Genomic DNA, 15,070 nt, shown 5'->3' with positions numbered 1-15,070 from the left:
AGACTTGACAAAGTCATGTTGACCAGTCGACGCAGACTTGACAAAGTCATGTTGACCAGTCGACGCAGACTTGACAAAGTCACGTTGACGTGTCGACGCAGACTTGACAAAGTAACATTGACCTGTCGACGCAGACTTGACAAAGTAACGTTGACGTGTCGACGCAGACTTGACAAAATCGTGTTGACATGTCGACTCAGACTTGACAAAGTCGCGTTGACGTGTCGATGCAGACTTGACAAAGTCGCGTTGACGTGTCGATGCAGACTTGACAAAGTCACAAGTCGACGCAGACTTGACAAAGTCACGTTGACGTGTGGATGCAGACTTGACAAAGTTGCATTGACGTGTCGATGCAGACTTGACAAAGTTGTGTCGACGCAGACTTGACAAAGTCGCGTTGACGTGTCGACGCAGACTGACAAAGTCGCATTGACTTGTCGACCCAGACTTGACAAAGACGCGTTGACGTGTCGTTGCAGACTTGACAAAGTCACGTTGATGTGTCGATGCAGACTTGACAAAGTCGTGTAAACGCAGACTTGACAAAGTCGTGTAAATGCAGACTTGACAAAGTCGTGTAAACGCAGACTTGACAAAGTCGTGTCGACACAGACAAAATTTCGTTTTGATACAAAACTTTTATTTTGTATGCGATTAATCTAGATTAATCTTTGCCCAGCTCTATTTATTACATTATAAATAATTTCTGGAGATCTACCCTCCTTCATACTTTAGATCCAACCTTGCTTCAGCACACATGCCTCTAATTTTTAGGTAGCGATGAAAAGCTTGATTAGTAGGTTTAATTGGAGTTGGAGGTGAACTCTGCAGGAAAGACGATCTCCAGGAACAGGGTTGGTGACCACTGCGTTAAAGTTTTCATAGATTTTTACTTCGAGTTTTTACTGGAAATAGTAAATCATTTGGTTACTTTAAGCATATTCATTTTAACATATCATGATTTAGGACACGCTAATTTTAATATATAACTCTATATAGGAAAGATAGTATGCAAATTGGGATGCAGGATGAGTGTACTAATGATGACCAAAGATGTACAGCAATAAACTTTTTATTACAATTATTTAAAGAACATACAAATACATTTACATGAGAATATTTACAACTACACTGCCACCTGACTGTAGTACTGTAGCGAATGAAAACTGTTATATCTGTTACAAAAAGAAACAGACTGACAAATGTGGATAAATTTTATCATACATGTGTCCATATTGCTTTATCTTCGTGGTGGTGGTCTGCCTCTTCCTCTACCCGCCACTTGACCTGGCGGAGGTCCACGAACATTACCCGGGAGAGGCCCAGGTGCCCTGGGACCTGGCGGACGAGTCACTGGAGCCCGGGGATTTGCTGCAGCCAAAGACACTTCCTTCTGAACATGGACACCTTTCCCACTGGCAGCAGAACCTGGTTTGCCTGTCACCTTTGGTGACTTAGTGGGTGGGTCGGCTGGTTTTCCTGCAATATGAATGGTAAGTTTGTTACACTATGAGAAATGTCTTTGTGAACAAAGAGAGTTCTAAAAATCTACACTTCAGTGCCAAATACTATACTACAGATGTTGGTGTGATAGATTCACCAGTAGGGGAAGCTGTTACATTAATCACTTTAAGTAGACAATATACTAAAGAAAGGCATAACATTAACCGTTAATTTCTATTTCTTTCCTTTTTCAGGCAAATAATTGACTGAGTCTTCTGAAATTTCATTACAATCAAATAAACATACAAACTTTGTCAAAAAAACTGTTTTTTCTTTCTGTAGCAAACCATTGCAGCATATAGGTGCAATTGACAACATACCATTCATAAGCAAACAAAACATTTTAAATAATATAATCACAAATCTTTCCTTTATTACTCTAAATAAAAATTTGTCAAATTATAGCTCTAACAGGCTTGGTAAAGTTATGGTCATACTGTACAAGTAGCCCACACTGACCAGTCTCCTCAGGAGATGGAGGGGGAATCAGGGACTTGTTGGGCATAAGATCCTCCAGGTCCTTCATCACCTGATTAGTGCTGTCCTTGTTGTTCCTTCTGTTCTTCTCCTCATCTCTTTGCTAAATGAGAAGCAGAAAAATAGCTAATATTATTGGTATTAAACCACTTTATCGTAAATTATAAAGGTTTACCAACCATTTGCATTTTCCTCTTTAAGTCCATGTTAGCATTCTGATAGGCTTTAGACACAGCGTTCAGGTAATAAATAGCCAACCTGTCAAAACACACAAAAGCACACAGATACTTGATATTTTCTTTAAGTGAATCTTATATATATATTGTCATACAAATTGTACCTTGCCTATATGTGAAATCCAGTCTCATAATCAAATTATGAGACAGTTTGATTTCAATCTTCTTGAAAGAAGGTCATTATTAAAGGTATCAAAATGATATTTTCACAGAATGTGTACCTTACATGATGTACGACTCTTATATATAAGTCACAAAAAAATGACTTTCACATTTGATTAGATATATTATATATAAGGTGACTACTCACACCATAAGCAAGACTGCAGGTATGATGAGACCTGGATTGGATGCATAGCTGAAGATGTCTGCCATAAACGCAGGCAAATCCTTTTCTATAGTTTCCATGACCACCTCATACATCTTATCTTTTCCACTGTAAGGAGACGCAGGGTGGGACTTAACACTGGCCTGAATTTAAATGTTTATCCCATCTGTATCTTTTGCATGTTACCTGAATGGTCCACAGTCAAAGGACGGAGGAAGGGTCATAATGGAATAAACCACAGGCATGAGACTGAGGAAGAGGACGAGAAGCAGCAGTCCCATGTAGAAGTTATTCGAGCGTGAGGCTTTGAACACTCTTTCATGGGGAACGTTACAGGCCATCACTGCCCAGCACTGGAAGTACATGGAGCTCAGCAGACGTAACACGTTTATGCCCACCAGCCCTGGAGCGTAGAAAGCACCCATCCTAAAACGCACATACAGTAATTACTGTGCATTAGTGACTGTATTAATAAAATCATTGCGGTAACAATTCACGTTTTTTTTTACCTTGGACCGAGAGCATGGTTTGACATGGTTATGTCTTTTCCTACTATATAAAATCTGCATTAAATCTGGACTCAAATATCATTAAAGGGATTTTCAACCAAAAATTAAAATTCTGTTATTATTTACTCATCCTCAAGCTGTTCTAAACATGTATGAGTTTCTTAATTTTGTTGAACACAAAAGAAGGTATACTGTGTTTGACCCCCTTTCGCCTTCAGAACTGCCTTAATTCTACGTGGCATTAATTCAACAAGGTGCTGAAAGCATTCTTTAGAAATGTTGGCCCATATTGATAGGATAGCATCTTGCAGTTGATGGAGATTTGTGAGATGCACAGTGAGGGCACGAAGCTCCCGTTCCACCACATCCGCAGTAACAAAATGATGACCAAACATCAATGCTCTATTGGGTTGAGATCTGGTGACTGTGGGGCACATTTTATTACAGTGAACTCATTGTCATGTTAAGAAACCAATTTGAAATGATTCGAGCTTTGTGACATTGTGCATTATCCCGCTGGAAGTAGCCATCAGAGGATGGGTACATTGTGGTCATAAAAGGATGGACAGGATGGTCAGAAACAATGCTCAGGTAGGCCGTGGCATTTAAACGATGCCCAATTGGCACTAAGGGGCCTAAAGTGTGCCAAGAAAACATCCCCCACAACATTACACCACCACCAGCAGCCTGCACAGTGTTAACAAGGCATGATGGATCATGTTCTCATTCTGTTTACGCCAAATTCTGACTCTACCATCTGAATGTCTCAACAGAAATCGAGACTCATCAGACCAGGCAAAATTTTTTCAGTCTTCAACCGTTCAATTTTGGTGAGCTCGTGCAAATTCTAGCCTCTTTTTCCTATTTGTAGTAGAGATGAGTGGTACCCGGTGGGGTCTTCTGCTGTTGTAGCCCATCTCCCTCAAGGTTGTGCGTGTTGTGGCTTCACAAATGCTTTGCTGCACACCTCAGTTTTAACAAGTGGTTATTTCAGTCAAAGTTGCTCTTCTATCAGCTTGAATCAGTCGGCCCATTCTCCTCTGACCTCTAGCATCAACAAGGCATTTTCAACCACAGAACTGCTGCATACTGGATGTTTTTCCCTTTTCACACCATTCTTTGTAAACCCTAGAAATGGCGTGAAAATCCCAGTAACTGAGCAGATTGTGAAATACTCAGACCTTTCTTTCCCATTCTGACATTCAGTTTGGAGTTCAGGAGATTGTCTTGACCAGGACCACACCCCTAAATGCATTGAAGCAACTGCCATGTGATTGGTTGATTAGATAACTGCATTAATGAGAAATTGAACAGGTGTTCCTAATAATCCTTAAGGTGAGTGTATTTTGACAAGACACGTGATGCACATAGGATCACTCGACGTTCAGAACACATATTTTGAAATTATGTATCACACACATGACGGGCTACATACATGTTGTAACGAACTTCACATCCTGCACGTTCGAAAAAAGAAGTCACTGGCCGCCAAGGCACAGTTTACTGTGTGCTTACCATCATTTATCAAAATAACTCAAACAGCCTTTCTTTGACTACGTTTATCTGGCAATTTAATATATTTTGACTTCATTTGTATTAACTCATGCACTTCATCAAGATATTATCACCAAATGTTCCTTTAACTCAGATATCGGTGTTTGCAGCACAAAGTTCATGGGTTTAACACCCAGGAAATAAACATTACTTAAATGTACACCTTGAAAGTTGCTTTGGATAAAATTGTCTTATGCATTAAAAAGACACTGACTTAATGTTGGAAAAGCAGCTAATGACTAAGGTGTTTTTCTTCTAATTGTTATGAACTTACCAGATCATTCCCTGGTTGAAGATGAGCCCAAGCACATTACCACTGATGTCAAACTCTGCATAAGATGGCTGCAGAAACAAACACACATATGAGTACAGGTAAATATATGTAAGATATGTCATAGTAAAAGATACCTCTCACTGTCTCTCTTTCTCTGTAATTAAGTGCCCTGAATAGTGTAGTGTGTCTCTCTGTGACTCTGTTTGTAAAGCAGCCCTATCACCTGTCCTGCCACCTCTCACTATGTTCAGTTGACCTCGGATGAGTGAGTAGTATGTTACCTATATCGAGTGACGGGAAAATGAGGTTGGAAGGGCACAGCTAGACACTTCTTAACACAAACACTTGTTTGTGACTCAAATATAGCAATCATACAGTTAATTGACATCTTGTTTTAGGCTCCTACTACTCTGTTCTTGGAGTATACATTGTAGCAGTGCTAAACTAATATGTGTAATCATCAAAGGTCATCCTGTGGTGTGTTTTGGATTACATCATTTCACCCTGTTCACTAATGTAACACAAGACAAAGCAGAGTGTGAGAATGAACTTACAAAGCCAGCTTCCAGATCCCAGCACCAGCAATAGTTGAGAAATCGCACAATAACGGCCCGTAAAAAGTCCCCTATCAGAATGGTCAGGTACGTCACCTGAATATCTGATACAGTGAGCTTCACAATCTCCTATGAAGGAATTAACAAGGGTTTAAAAGCTCTGTCTGTCATTGACATTTGTTACTGAAATGAAAGTGGTAGTGAGTGTACGTACAATGCCGACTTCTGTCTCCCAGCATGGCCCTCTGACGACATCAGCAGGTGATATGTTTGGAGGAGGAATGTTTTCTGTAACATTGTGCTCCAAGGTGTAGTTGGCATAGTATTCTTTAAGAGCCCAAATGGTTTCATTTTTTATCTGTTTCTCATTTTCAAGCTGCAAACATAGCAAAGAAACAAAGTGAATTGAAGAATTTATACAAAACGTGTTTGTTGTGTTGTACGTGTAAGATTACATTCCCTTTTACATTCTTAAGTTCATGAACTAGGAGGATGAGCAAAATGTCATTTGTAGAAAACTTTGCTAACATTTTACCAAATGGTTGTATTTGTTAGGGTTAGTAAATGAATTAGCTAACACGAACAATGAGCAATGTAGTTTTTCAGCATTTATACTGTAAATCTGGCTGATATCAATTCACAATCGAGCAGATGCGGGGTGTTGTGCCCTATTGGGAGGCCCGTTTCTCGGGTCCCTTCTCTAACTATACTCTCTATTTGTACCCATAGACTGCCTTCACATCTGCTGGAGTCCCATCTGGTGTCATAGATCAGCACCGCTGTATTTCCATCATCTGTGCCCCTCTGCCATGGCTTGGCTGTACTATTGACATCTCCACAGTGCCCTGGGTTGAGAGTTCGCCCCCCCATCCTCCTGTCTCCCGCGTAGTGGCGCACGCGGGAGTGGTCTACGTGCCTCGCCCCATATTGGGGCTGTTTCCAGTTCTACCCGTGCCCGTGTCCTGAGCCGGGGATTCCCGTGCCGGTGTCCAGAGCCGGGGTTTACTCTCTCTGTTCTTCGACGGCAGCCCCCCCTCCTTCTATTTGTTGTCAAATAAAAGTACTTTTGCATTGGGATCCTGACTCTGTCGTTCCTTACAACCCCAGTATAAAATTAAGACTGGATTTACATATTTTGTTATGATGTTTATGTTACAGATATATTTAAATAATCGTTTTTGATATAGACAGTCATACTGTACTGTTAACAACTACATACAGTAACACAATTTACTGAATATATTTTAACATGGGATCCTTAATTTTTTTATCATATAACAAGTTTGAATGGAATCCACTGTGGTTTTGCGCACCGTTGTTCATCCAGTTTATCTTTCGTACACTTAGAGGACTTTGTCAGAACATCAAGGTGGCATTTAGCTGATTCTGCCAACAAAGCAGCGGATTTAGAGCGAAGGTATTTGAACTTATAATACGTGCTGAGAGCATTCGGTCATTACCATTATCTAATATTTTGACAGAGGTGGCGTTTGGCGGCTTTTGCATCTGCACTCCTTAAAGATGCAGTGTATAAATTTTAGGGGCATCTAGCGGTGAGGTTTTGAACAGCTCACCGCTTGCTTTTGAAACGCATAGAGAAGCTACAGAAGCTGCCACAAGACAAACATGTCACCGTCGGAGACAACTTAGTAAAAAAAGTTGGTCCGTTAAGGGCTTCTGTAGAAACATGGCGGACAAAATGACAACTTCCATGTAAGGGGACCCATGGTGTATGTAGATAAAAATGTCTCTTTAGAAGGTAATAAAAACATAACAGTTAAAGGGACATATCATGAAAATCTGACTTTTTCCATGTTTAAGTGCTAAAATTGGGTCCCCATCAACCCAGAAAATATGAAAAAGAACAACCCAGTATCTTAGTTATTGTAAACCATTCTCTGCAATGGCTCCTGTTGTGATGTCAGAAGGGGAAAATACTGCCCCTTAATCTGCACTATCCAACCACGGCACTGCCATTTAGTGCAGCGATCAGCTTATTTGCATTTAAAAGGACACACCTAAAAACGGTCCATTTCTCTCACACCTACAAAGTGGCAATTTTTACATTTTATAATAAATTGTGAAATATCCCCTTTGATTGAAAGGTCTTTATACACCCCTAATAATATAGTTATGCATAATATATTGCATTTGTGTCAAGAAATCCTTCTAGAATTTACACACTGCACCTTTAATTGCTCATGTTAGTCCATTATTTACAACGTTTGATTTTAAAAATCTATTAGTAATGTAGATATTAACATTAAATAAAATTAATAATTGCTGTATTGTTCATTGTTCATTTTAGCTAATGCATTATTAGCTAACAAGTATAACCTTATCCTATAGTGTTATCAAAAGTCTTTTCCTCTTAATTCTGTTGTTAGAATTCATTCATACCTTGGCATTGACTTCATCAAACAGTGCGAACAGGAAAGTGTAGAGGTTGCCCAGAAAGAGAGCAAAGATTCTGCCCAGCTGCCACTTGAGTGCGATTCGAGGGTGATAGTCTTCCAGCTCTGCAATAGCCTCAAACAGAGGTGGACATACCAAACCCAGCAGTGACATCACAATTTCAACCTGAAAGCAGAGCATCAGGATTTAATTGGACAATTTCAACCAATTTAACAATTTTAAGGACATCATCATCCTTATTGTATGGCTCTTACTGATTCAATTCAAAAACTAAAATACACTTAAAATTCTGCGTCAAATCACATTATAGTAAAAAGTAAAAATGAGTACCTCGTTTTTTTGAAGCCATGTCAATTCATTCCTGTCCTTTTTGGCAAAATCTTGAGATCTTTTGACCACAGCATAGATGAGATAGCCACTCCCACCCAAGCAGCAAATGATGAGAACGTTAGCAAGAACACGCAGAAACCTGCGCAGGTGAATGTTTTCATCTTTTAGGTTTTCCTGCTCATCCACTATAGATTCCTAAGAGGAAAAAACAACAACATCTAGAGAACTTTACTAGAAAGATGTTTTTACATTGCTTCATTTTAAGTATTATGAATATTTTATATTTGGACGGTACTAACAGGTGCAGAGGTGTACTTTTTTAAAAGGTACTCCCCCAGTGACAATGATTATGCTAATTATGCTTTGACCTTGAAGCTTGTGGTGGTGGATGCAAACTTGTTGTCAGCTGTCTCTGGGTTTCCTATAAGGTAATCCCAGCTAGTAAACAGCTTCCAGCAAAAGGTAAAGGAGCCTTCCTCTGCTCCATCTCCTCCTTCATTGGCATTTCTTGCCATTCTAAAAGAAGAAAGCAGATGACTTGTTAGGAAAATTCACACTAAACAACTGAAACAATCAATGAAACAAACAGCTTTTATAGTCATTTGACTTACGTTCTGATAACCACCATCAGACTGTAGCCAAATATTCCCACACCAACCAAAAGATATGACAAGGGTTGTCGGAACTGCAGGAATCCAATGGTACGTTGATTGTTGTAATATCCATAAAACATAATGGAGTACTTGCAATAACCCTGCGAAAATGTTAAAAGTGCATTAGCATGAATTAATAATAATCTCACAAATCATCACCATAAAATCCAATACCAAAAATAAGATATAAGTTGTTAGCATTAGTAGCAACTGAATTAGCTAACATGAACTTTCAATAATTCAGCATTCATTAATCTTTGTTAATGTTAGAAATTAACATGAACTAAGATAAATAAATACCGTAAAAGTAGTTGGTGTTAGCTAACGAATGTTAACTACAACCTTATTGTAAAGTGTTACCATAAATGATTATAAAAATCCTTACTCCAAACTCAAATAGGACGGAAGAGTCCATGGCAGTGTCCTGCTCATCTCTGGGGACTGTTTTTCGGGGTATAGAACCGTAAGGCATTCCCATCAGAACCTTCAGAGAGAGAAAAAGGCACACATAGGCCATGGGTTCGGCTCCCAGCGGACACACATACTGATAAATACTGCAAGTGTATAATTTAAATACACTATAAGACGCTTTGGATAAAACCATCAAATGCATATATGTACATTTATACAGTCAATGTTTATATTTAATGAATAAAAGTGCTATTTTAGGGTTATAAACATACATTAGATTAGAACATGAGATATTAGCATGACATCTCACCTCCGGAATAACAACAAGCCCAAACACAAAGCCAAAGAGAATAAGGTTTAGTCCATACATCCACCGAAGGAAAATGAAATAGGAGGCAACAGATGACCCAAAGTGACCTGTGAGAATTAAACTGATGAGAGGACTGCAAAATGGAAGCAAATTTTACTGGCCTACAATTATAAATAACTAATTTCAATAAAGTAAAAATGAACAAACTTTCCACTTCTTTAATCCGACTTTCCCAGGGAATGCAGGCTGTTTTGAAGTTTTCAAAGTCTCTGTTGAACTTGATTAGTTTCTAAGAAACAAGAAATAAATTAGGAAATTAGCTATAATAAATAGAGAAATGAGTTATAGTCATGAAGTGCAGTTACTCAATATGGTAGGGAGCTGCACCTTGGTCATCATAACTTTAAATGCATAGAGTCGCCTTCCTTTTCCTTTACCCAAAGCCCCTTCAAACTTTTCCACAAACGCTTGAGCTTCTCTGAAAGATAATACAAATAAAGTTCAGTATTAATAACATATAGAGTGACTCTGCTTTCTATTTCCAAACAGTTTTCATTTCAGAGTTCAATAGGTTTCCATAGTGCATGTGTTCTGCACAGTAAATGACAAATCCATTGAGTTTCCGGCGGCTTATGTATGGATCACGCACGTTGCACAGTATGACTGCTCAGCATTGTGCAGTAAGGTGCAGTCACTACAAGTAAATATCATCTTTCACTTACAACCTTCACACACTGTAACCTGAAACAACAGCCGAATCGTTAATTAATTCATCAATGCATAATGAATGTGAATGGTAGCAGATAGACACAAGATGGGTGAATTTATTCAACAGATTGACACCTACTGTATGACAGAGCAAACCCTACATTATGTAATGTTCCACATGATATATGGTAGGTTATGTTTTGCAATATAAAGCAGATTTAAAGCAGACAGTTTACTAATCTAACCCATTTGCGCCTGATGCTGCGTGCACCAGCATCAGCCGCAAATGGTGACATGTACAAAATGCCCAGAAAATAACAACACAGCAGGTTGGGCTGAAACAACCCAGCTTAAGTTAAATTACAACCAAATGGGTTGGGTTCATCCCTTTTTGCTGGGTTGAAAATAAAAGAGAATTTTTAGAGTGTAGGTGCAACCTTACAATCATCGAAATAAGGAAATGTATCGCACTCTTGAGTACATTTCATTTATACAAGACCAAGTCCTATCTACTTGAATGGAGGAAGACTGATATCTTCAAAATTGCATGCAAAGATAAAAAAAACTCTGACCGACAATTAAACTAGACATAAACTGTCCCATTTATCTATAATAATAGATTATTTAAATAACAATGATTGATTGTCTCTTTATACTGGAAGGCGGGACTTCATTAGAGTGGCAAAATTAAGCTTTGCACCTTTTTCCATTCTCTTATCAAAATCCATACATGCAGGCAAACCACCTTCAGAATTAAGCTTAAACCCTCCTGCCAGAGGTTACCCATGTAACATTTTCCTCAAAGCTGTGCCAGTCAAGTGTCCTCTTTGTCTGTGGCACAGTTTCATTCCCTCCAACTCAATGTTACCTGACTACTGACGCTTTCTTGGGCAGCATGTCTGTTTCTACTAACCTTTAAGGGCACATGTCCAAACTCTTACAGTACTTGTTACAGAGACTGGTCAAGTCCATCAGGCTATCTGAGGCACAGGTTCAAGTGGAGGCTGGCGGGTAATGAATGTACTGGCATGGACTCGATGTCAAGTGTTTTATCTTAAAGGGATAGTTCGGCCAAAAATGATATTAAACCCATGATTTACTCACCCCCAAGCTGTCCGAGTTGCATATGTCCATCGTTTTTCAGACAAACACATTTTCAGTAATGTTAAAAAAATGTTTTAGATCTTTCAGTTAATTAAATGTAATGTTACGGGGTCCACCCATAGTTCAAGACCTTCAAGTCCAAAAAAAGTGCATCCATCCTACACAAATTAAATCCAAACGGCTCCAGGATGATAAACAAAGGTCTTCTGAGAGTAATCCGCGCGGTGTTGTGAAATATCCATATTTAAAACTTTATTAACGTAAATAACTACCTTCCAGTAGCGCCGCCATCTTAGTCGCGTCCGCATTCAGAATGAGAGCTTACGCAGCCTACGGAAGCTACTCTGCTGCTGCTCTGTGCCCCCCCCTCCGAATTTGTCATACGTTACTAAGAAAAGTGCGTACACTACACTAATACTCTCTCCTGAATACAGAGGAGTCTAAGATGGCGGCGCTACCGGAAGGTAGTTATTTTCGTTAATAAAGTTTTAAATATGGATATTTCTACAACAACACCGCGCGGATTACCCTCAGAAGCCCTTTATTTATCATCCTGGAGCTGTTTGGATTTATTTTGTGAAGGATGGACACACTTTATTTGGACTTGAAGGTCGTGGACCCCGTAACCTCACATTTAATTAACTGAAAGATCTAAAACATTTTCTAAAATATCCGAAAATGTGTTTGTCTGAAAAACGATGGACATGTGCAACTCGGACAGCTTAGGGATGAGTAAATCATGGGTTTAATATCATTTTTGGCCAAACTATCCCTTTAAAGTACAGTCAAGTGCATTTTAGATAATGGTGATTTTATTGTTTTTATGACGAAAATGGCACGCCTGATCAAAGAGACCAGCTTAGACTATTATGAATTGTATTGCTCTAAAAATCAATTGTGATAATTTCCTGTATTGTTGTTTTACAGCTGTTTTATGTGACCCGGTCTGTGTAATACCAGCTAAAGTCATTTTTTGTGATTTACTGTTTTCTACATAAAATCATAGACTACGAAATGACATTTACTGTATTTGGTGAAGCTATAGTTGACCAAGGATGTCTTATTGGTTAAGCTAGTTTAAAAGTCTGGTGCTTGTTATATTGGTCTAGCAGAGATCCCTTAACAGCCATAAATCAAACACATGCTTTCTCAAAAAAATGTAAAATTAATTTCTTACAAAGTATAACATTAAGCAGCAATACAGAGTTAGTAAAAGCACTTTAAAAACTCAGCTTTAAATTCAACAAGAGGTGAGAAGATTTAGGCTACGTTTACACGTGGGCGGCTATTTTCATAAACTGACATTTCAAGCTCTCCGGTTTCAAAAATAATATTGTGCACACATGTCAGTTTTCAGAAAAGTGTTCATTTACACGTACCTATGCATATATGCTCAAGCCCACGTAAGCCAATCACTGGCGCCGCTGGTGGTGACGCGGACTGGTTCTTCGTGTTGGAGGTAGGAGTTGTTGCATTAGGTGTTCGATGACGTCAAAGTACCGCAAGAGTGATTCGATATTAGACCCCTACGTGTGATTTCTCAACTCACTCTCGCGGTATGTTGACATCATCTGCCTGTCGGTTCTTGCAGCACCGCATATATAGTCGAACACGCGTAAAATTGCCGACCTCCAAGCACTAGAGTGACCATACGTGCCATTCTTCCCGGACGCATCCCGTCCAGGATTTCGGTGCATCTTCCGGAAGTCGTATTTGTTGACCGCATACGCCATTCAGTTAAAAACATAAGATATACAATCATAGTTTCATTCTTACCTTAAAATGTAACGATTGCTTTTCTGTAATAATAATAATAATAATCCTCTATGACGTATGCGGTCGACAAATACGACTTCCGGAAGACGAACACAAAATCCTGGACGGGATGCTTCCGGGAAGAATGGCATGTATGGTCACCCTACCGAGCACTCGTCTCTGCTCCTCGACATAATGGAGCAGCTGTATTTGCAATTGCAAATACAAACACACGAAAAACGTGTTTGCACGAATATAAATGTGATCATGGAAGTGTCCAGAGTAGCAGTCAAATCGCACTTTTGACGTAAGTGCGAGCTCTGGCGCATACTGTGACGTTGGCCGCCTAAACATCCGTTTGTCTCAGTTTTACATGCAAGCGTGCAAACGAAGGTTTTCAAAATATCCACTTTGGCCGGAGTTTTTAGAAAGAATCGGTTTCAGAGGCAAAATCTATGCTTACGTGTAAACGAAGGGCGCAAACGAAGGTCTCAAACAGAAGGTCTACGTTTTTCAAAAAAACCTTGTACGTGTAAACATAGCCTCAAGAAAGTAGCAGCACGGCAACTCATAAGCTTTAATGAAGTAAGTAAACAAACATGAAACTCATGTTAAATACATGAACTTCAGTTGAGGTTGTGGTTCCCAGCACAAGATCCAATAGCATCAAAGTAAGCAAGTGAATAGAAATCCAATTTACTTGAGACACTTGAGTCTTCTCTTCATCCGCCATGGCTTGTTTCGAAGCGTTGCTATCTGTTTTTTCTTCTCCTCCACCTCCTCTTTTAGTCGTTCCATCTCTCCTTCAGACAGAGACTCGTCTTCTTCTGAATTTCTGTCCGAGGAGGAACCGCTGTGGAACAAAGCCATCAGAGAACCAGAGGGATCAGTCCAGCTTAAAAGTCTATTCAGTGATTTTTACTGTGCAGGAGGACTGTGAAAAGCACTTCCAGATCATCAGTTGGAAGGCAACGAATAAAAAAATAAAAAAATGTCCAGTGGCATAACGTATTAAAATATTCACAGAAGTGACAAAAAAATCTTCCTGAATAATAAATACTTCCTGAGATCATTTTATAAATTGTGTCTGAAATATAAATAATTTAAGTATTTTATTAGTATTCAATGTCTGTTTAAAATTAAGACACTCTTATTGAGTCTGAACTACACAATGTGTGTGTAGCATTGAATAACTGAGCTATAAAATACTGCACCTGCTGAGTTTCCCTTTGTTTTTTTTCTTATTCTTGTCCTCCTGTTTATCTTTCCCCCCTTTGCCTGCCTGTTTGCCATTTCCTTTCTTCTCTTTGATATTCTCCTCCTCCTTTTCTTTTTTACTTGTTCCTTTTTTCCTTCCTTTTCTTCTGTTTCCTTTCTCCTCTTCACTCTCTTCCTCAGAGTCATCTTTCTTGGCAGCTTTCTTCTTTGCACCCGCTCCTCTCTTCCTTCTTGCCTTCGGCTCTTCCTCGCTGTCTTCCTCACTCTCTTCCTTCTTCTTTCTGCTTTTCCTTTTCCGTGGAGCTTCCTCTTCCTCCTCACTTTCGTCCTCGCTGTCCGCTGGCTTGGCCTTCTTTCCCCGGGCTACAGGTCTTGGTTGGTTTCTGCCTCTTGCTCTTCTATTTGTATCCACTGGAACGGTGGGAAAACTTGTGTTATTTTACAGTACATATTGGCAAAATAACTTAGTGGTGCTCAGTGGGTAGAGCATTGCAATAGCAACGGAAAGCTCATGGTTTCAATCCCAGGGAACACACATACTGTTAATATAGTTTGCATGCACTGTACATGTATGTCGCTTTAAATAAAAACCTCTGCCAAATGTGTAAATGTAAATACAAAATCATTTTAAGGATTGTTTTAAACTACATGACATTAAGTATATATATATATATATTCTTTATCAAGACTTACCGTCACTATCAAAGTCTGCATCAATGTCCATCCCA

General features: G+C 39.2%; 1 protein-coding gene across 2 annotated transcripts; it reads right to left on the bottom strand.

Moving 5' to 3' along the window:
• Positions 1 to 1,146: 1,146 nt before the first annotated feature.
• On the bottom strand, positions 1,147 to 14,719 carry tmc2b (transmembrane channel-like 2b). 2 transcript variants are annotated; one of them, XM_065250016.1, is made up of 18 exons: positions 14,339 to 14,719; positions 13,825 to 13,977; positions 9,945 to 10,035; positions 9,765 to 9,846; positions 9,558 to 9,664; positions 9,222 to 9,320; positions 8,795 to 8,937; positions 8,552 to 8,699; positions 8,184 to 8,378; positions 7,839 to 8,018; positions 5,653 to 5,814; positions 5,439 to 5,567; positions 4,885 to 4,952; positions 2,734 to 2,973; positions 2,530 to 2,655; positions 2,163 to 2,241; positions 1,966 to 2,086; positions 1,147 to 1,482 (listed from the first exon to the last, which is right to left on the bottom strand). In XM_065250016.1, the coding sequence occupies exons 2-18, from the start codon at positions 13,920 to 13,922 to the stop codon at positions 1,244 to 1,246; spliced, it is 2,307 nt and encodes a 768-aa protein (XP_065106088.1). In that variant the 5' UTR covers positions 13,923 to 13,977; positions 14,339 to 14,719; the 3' UTR covers positions 1,147 to 1,243. The 2 variants fall into 2 exon arrangements, with proteins under 2 accessions (XP_065106088.1, XP_065106087.1); XM_065250015.1 differs by lacking the exon at positions 14,339 to 14,719 and having other exon boundaries at positions 13,825 to 14,028.
• Positions 14,720 to 15,070: the final 351 nt, after the last annotated feature.

The sequence above is a fragment of the Paramisgurnus dabryanus genome, chromosome 5 (genome assembly GCF_030506205.2).
Source record: "Paramisgurnus dabryanus chromosome 5, PD_genome_1.1, whole genome shotgun sequence".
Taxonomy (NCBI): Eukaryota; Metazoa; Chordata; class Actinopteri; order Cypriniformes; family Cobitidae; genus Paramisgurnus; species Paramisgurnus dabryanus.
The sequence above is the reverse complement of the archived record's forward strand: the minus strand, read 5'-3'. Positions and strand labels throughout refer to the sequence as shown.

What these genes read in the sequence shown, in the direction of transcription:
- tmc2b (XM_065250015.1), bottom strand. Translation starts at nt 13,994, where the DNA reads ATGGCTTTGTTCCACAGCGGTTCCTCCTCGGACAGAAATTCAGAAGAA. An exon ending in AGAAGACTCAAGTGTCTCAA is followed by an intron (nt 10,036 to 13,824) that starts GTAAATTGGATT and finishes ATTATCTTTCAG; the next exon opens with AGAAGCTCAAGCGTTTGTGG. An exon ending in GGGAGACAGAAGTCGGCATT is followed by an intron (nt 5,568 to 5,652) that starts GTACGTACACTC and finishes ATTCCTTCATAG; the next exon opens with GAGATTGTGAAGCTCACTGT.